The sequence below is a fragment of the Gekko japonicus genome, unplaced genomic scaffold (assembly GCF_001447785.1).
Source record: "Gekko japonicus isolate JY-2015 unplaced genomic scaffold, Gekko_japonicus_V1.1 scaffold1311, whole genome shotgun sequence".
Classification (NCBI taxonomy): Eukaryota; Metazoa; Chordata; class Lepidosauria; order Squamata; family Gekkonidae; genus Gekko; species Gekko japonicus.
In genome coordinates, this window is record NW_015168086.1 from 533,036 (window position 1) to 537,850 (window position 4,815).

At 48.0% G+C, this 4,815-nt stretch overlaps 1 protein-coding gene across 1 annotated transcript; it reads left to right on the top strand.

Annotated features, from left to right (window-relative positions):
* Positions 1 to 327: 327 nt before the first annotated feature.
* SETDB2 (SET domain, bifurcated 2) lies at positions 328 to 4,155 on the top strand (the record flags this gene model as incomplete). Its single annotated transcript, XM_015414709.1, has 3 exons — positions 328 to 385; positions 1,926 to 2,022; positions 3,592 to 4,155. A coding segment is annotated over exon 3 (563 nt), but the record flags the coding sequence as incomplete, so codon positions are not given.
* Positions 4,156 to 4,815: the final 660 nt, after the last annotated feature.

A 4,815-nucleotide genomic window follows, 5' to 3' on the forward strand; every position in this document is an offset into this window, starting at 1 on the left:
AAGGAGTTTGTAAGCCGCTCTGAGACTCCAAGTAAAGGGTGGGGTATAAATCCAATCTCTTCTTATTCTTATTCTTCTAAACTGGGGCCTTCTTCATGCCAAGCAGATGCTCCACCAGTTTCCTACTTAATCCTGGTTCACCCTTCTAGGGTGCCTTGTTCTTTGCAAAGGCTTCTGGGGGAGTCCAGGAAGTCTGCCCTACCGATGGCCGTTCGGATCCCTCGTCGATTTGCAAACGATCGATGTCTTCAGCTGCTATTGCTTTTTTCCCTTGTAGCTTTCTTTTCTTTCTTTTTTGTCGTTGTCATTGATACAGAATGCCTCCAAGCTCTGACACTTGTGAGCCAAGCCGAACTGAAGGCCTTCCTACTGCCCCTACTAAATGGTATGAATTAATCAATGTCTCCATTCCTGTGGTGCTTCTTTAGCCTTCGACTGAGTAGGATTTCTGCTGAGCCAGAAAAAAAGAAAGAAAGAAATAGGTCAGGGAAAGTCTTGTTTCTGGAAATATTGTACTTCTCTCATGAAAGGGGCTGTTGTGGATTATTTATTTATTTATTTGCTTCCTCTATACCCCACATAGCGGGCACCCAAAGCGGTTTGCATCCTGCTCCTCTCTTCCGTTTGATATTCATAAGCAACCCTGTGGGGTAGCTTGGGCTCAGAACGTGTGACTCTCCCAGTGCAGAGTGTGGATTCGAACCTGGGTCTCCCAGATCCTAGTGCAACACTCTTGCCCAGTGGTCCCCAACATGGTGCCTATGGGTGCCCTACTGCCCATCAACGCCTTCCCTGGTGCCCTCTGAGTGTTTTTAGGAAGTGTGAGGGGCCAGGTGGGGCTTTTGCCCAGCAAGGCTGCTGACTGGCCATTGGAGATTTTGATTGGCTGTGCAGATTTTTTAAAAATGTTGCTTTGGCAGCCGCTGCCACCAAAGCACAGTAATCTTCACTGTGTGACTGAAGGAAGGCTGTGGCAGCCATCTTGTGTCTGGCTCTGCCTTCTCTGGCAGCCATTTTGTGTCTGGCTCTGCCTTCTCTGGCAGCCATTTTGTGGCTGCACCCACCTAGGGCTGCCAAATGCAGCCGGGGGGCGGGGAATCCCCCGTTTCGGAGCCCCGTTTCGGAAAACTCTTTGTTTTCCCCTCAAATCGCGTGGCGACGTCACTTCCGGGTGATGTGCACGCTGTGCGCGTGCGCGCTGCGCGCGCGCACACACACCCGGGATCGTCTGGGAGCCCCCCGCTCTCGGACGATCCCGATTTGGCAACCCTACACCCACCCGTGCTGTGTCAGAATTCCAAAGGGGCCCACCTTTGAGCGGTGGAATCTAATCTGGAGAAGTGGGTTTGATTCCCCACTCCTCCGCATGAAGCCAATTGGGTGACCTTGGGTCATTCACAGCTCTTTCAGAGCTCTCTCAGCCCCACCTACCTCACAGGGTGTCTGTTGTGGGGAGAGGAAGGGAAGGTGACTGTAAGCCATTTTGAGACTCCTTACAGTAGAGAAAAGTGGGATATGAAAATCAGCTCCTCCTCTTCTTCTTCCTCCTCCTCCACATGAAGCCAGTTGGGTGACCTTGGGCCAGTCACAGTTCTCTCAGAGCTCTCTCAGCCCCACCTACCTCACAGGGTGTCTGTTGCGGGGAGAGGAAGGGAAAGTGATTGTAAGCCGTTCCGAGACTCCTTCGGGTAGAGAAAAGTGAGGTATAAAAACCAACTCTTCTTCTTTGCAGAGGTGGGAGGGAGAGCTCATACGTACAGTGTATTTAGACTGTTCTTAAGATTGTCTTCGTATCTCAGTTTAGATGTTTGTGTCTGTTTATGTCTTTAGGCTTTTTAGCAGTGGCTGTAATGAACTTAGATATGATTGGTTTGAATTGTGATGTAAAATGTGTACTACTGAAATCTGGATCTTGTTCTTCCAAGCCAACAATGTTGAGGACAATACCCAGATACGTGAACCTGGTTTACAGTCTCCTCCATCCGCTGAAACAACAAGAAGCCCAGGAGATAGTTTTTCTTTGTGAGTAAAAGGGTATAAATAATATTTACTCGCTCTTTGTGTGCGTGGGTGTGTGGGATTTGTTCCATTAATTACCTGACAAAGAGAGCTTCGATTCTCAGGTATCTGGCAAAGAGAGCTTTGATTCTTGAACACTCCTGACCTGAAAATCGTGTTGGTCTCTGAGGGTCTACTGGGCTTGTATCTAGATACAAACAGAAAGTGAGTGTTCGGGCCAAGCTGAGTGAAACCCTGGCCCCAAAGGAATCCCTTTTTGGCAGCGGGGGGGGGGGGTCGACAAATTGCTTGTATCTAGAGCCAGCATGGGGGGGGGGTTAAGTTAGCGGCAGGCCTCTCATCTGGAGAACCAGGTTCAAAGAAGAAGAAAAGATGAAGAGATTGGATTTGTACCCCGCCTTTCACCACTACAGCAAACTGGCTCTTTTTTTTTTGTCAAAATTTTTTTTATTTAGGATATAAACATTCATAATCAACATTAAATTTTTTACATTTGTCCCTTCATACCCTACCCACCTCCCTTTTCCCCTCCCTAATATATGGCTTCCCACAGTGCTTCGACCTCCTGCCCATCTCTTTATTAATTTTTACAACAACAATTTTCTTTTTGTAATTCACTAGGTAACTATTATTTCACTATAGTAATTAATTTTTAACTTATCCTATCTCCCAAGCATTCTATGATTAATAATTATTAAAACTAAACAAATTGTCTTTTACTTCCCAATACTTTTCTAAGTATTCTTTTAGATCCTTCCAGTCATTATAGAAATCTTCTGCTTCCATATTATTCAACTTTCTTGTCAGTTTGTCCATTTCAACTGAAAATAATACAGCAAACGGGCTCTTGATTCCCCGCTCCTCCGCGTTAAGCCTGCTGGGAGACCTTGGGCCAGTCCCAGTTTTCTCAGAGCTCTCACAGCCCCACCCACCTCACAGGGTGTCTGTTGTGGAGAGGGGAAAGGAAAGGAGATTGTAAGCCCCTCTGAGACTCCTTAGGGTAGAGAAAGGCAGGGTATTAAAAAACTACTACTACCTATTCGATGAAAAATAGCCATCACTAGGGTAGGACATAATTAAGTGTCCTGGATGCTGTGATCATATTTATAATAGGATCGGCTGCACGATGTTCATCAAAATGCTCAGGCGAGTGTCACGGTGGGTCATAAATACAGACATTGAAATGTGGGTGAATGTGTTGCTGGATTTAATGAATAACTCCGTTTTGATGTAGCAGTTAGGAGCGCGGACTCTAATCTGGGAGAACCGGGTTTGATTCCCCACTCCTCCACATGCAGCTGCTGGTGTGACCTTGGGTCAGTTACAAGTTCTCTCAGAGCTGTTCTCTCAGGAGCAGTCCTTGAAAGAGCTCTCTCAGCCCCACCTACCTCACAGGGTGTCTGTTGTGGGGAAGGGAAGGGAAAGGGATTGTAAGCCACTCTGAGACTCCTTCAGGTAGTGAAGGGCAGGGTATAAATCCCATCTCTTCTTCTTCTTCGTTTTGTTTTTAAACAAATCCAACCTATTGGCTGGTTGGCTGACATGCTTTTTCAACTCTTGGCACGAGTGAAGAATGGCAATAAAGGAAGTGGTGTCTCCAAGGGCCACAGGAGATCCTGCAGGAGCAGCAAAAGCACCTTCAAGACTCCCCTGCCGGCGTCACACCTGCTCCCAGGACTGTCTTGTCCCAAGGCCCTGGAACTCCTACAAAGGTGGGAACCCCCTGAACCTGCCCCTGCTGTGTGGCTTCCAGAGGAGGCACGCCAAAGCAGACCTGCCCTCCAAGACGCTGGACGTGGTCTATAAAGCCCCCTGCGGAAGGAGCCTGAGGAGTTTCGAGGAGGTCCAGGATTACTTGCTCCAAACGAAGTGCAGCTTTCTGTTTCTGGATCACTTTTCTTTCAACACTTACGTCCAGGTCTTCAGAAGCTACCCCAGCCGGAAAGGATCTGTGTTCGATTACGATCTCAGCAAAGGAGTGGAGATGACGCCCGTTTCGTTTTGCAACGAGGTCGACCACGAGCGACTGCCTTACTTTAAGTATCGCAAGACCTCCTGGCCCCGTGGGCTCTTCCTGAACAATTTGTCTAGCGCATTCCTCGCCTCATGCGAGTGCACGGACGGCTGCAGGGACGCGTAAGTATCGAGAGCGCAGCTGGTATTGCGAGGATCTGGATGGGTTTGCTCTCTGGTGCATGTTCACGGATTGCTGAAGCAGGATGGGGTATTTGTGTGTGTGTGCGTGTGTTTGTGTGAGTGTGTGTGTAGCCTCTTGCCCAGAGATTTGCAGAATGCACTGTCAGTGGTGGAGAATGTACATGAGGGCAGTGTTCCCTCTAAGCTAGGATTGCCAAATGGGGCCGGGGGTCGGGGAATCCCCCGCTTTGGCGGCCCGATTTCCGCCCCGGCTCACATTTCCGCCACATCGCTCACATTGGGGGCGTGGCCATTGTCGGGGGGGGGGAACCATATGGTTTCCTCCCCGACGATCTGGGCGATGCGGCTAAAAAACTGAGCTAGCTCACACTAACTCAGCTTAGAGGGAACACTAATCACGGGATAAGTGAATAGAAAATAGTCGATGGCAACTGATATATTTACAAAGGGAATATCACTCTTTCGTAGATTTTTTTTTAAAAAGATCAGTATTAATACTAATAGTAATACATTTCCGTAAATTCACGCAAGAATAATAATCAAAAAATGATTTCCACAATGTTGTTCTGAGAACCATTCGAGTCTTTGAGAGCAAGCATACAGAGAGAAAGCTGAAGATTGCACTGAGTGTGGGCATTA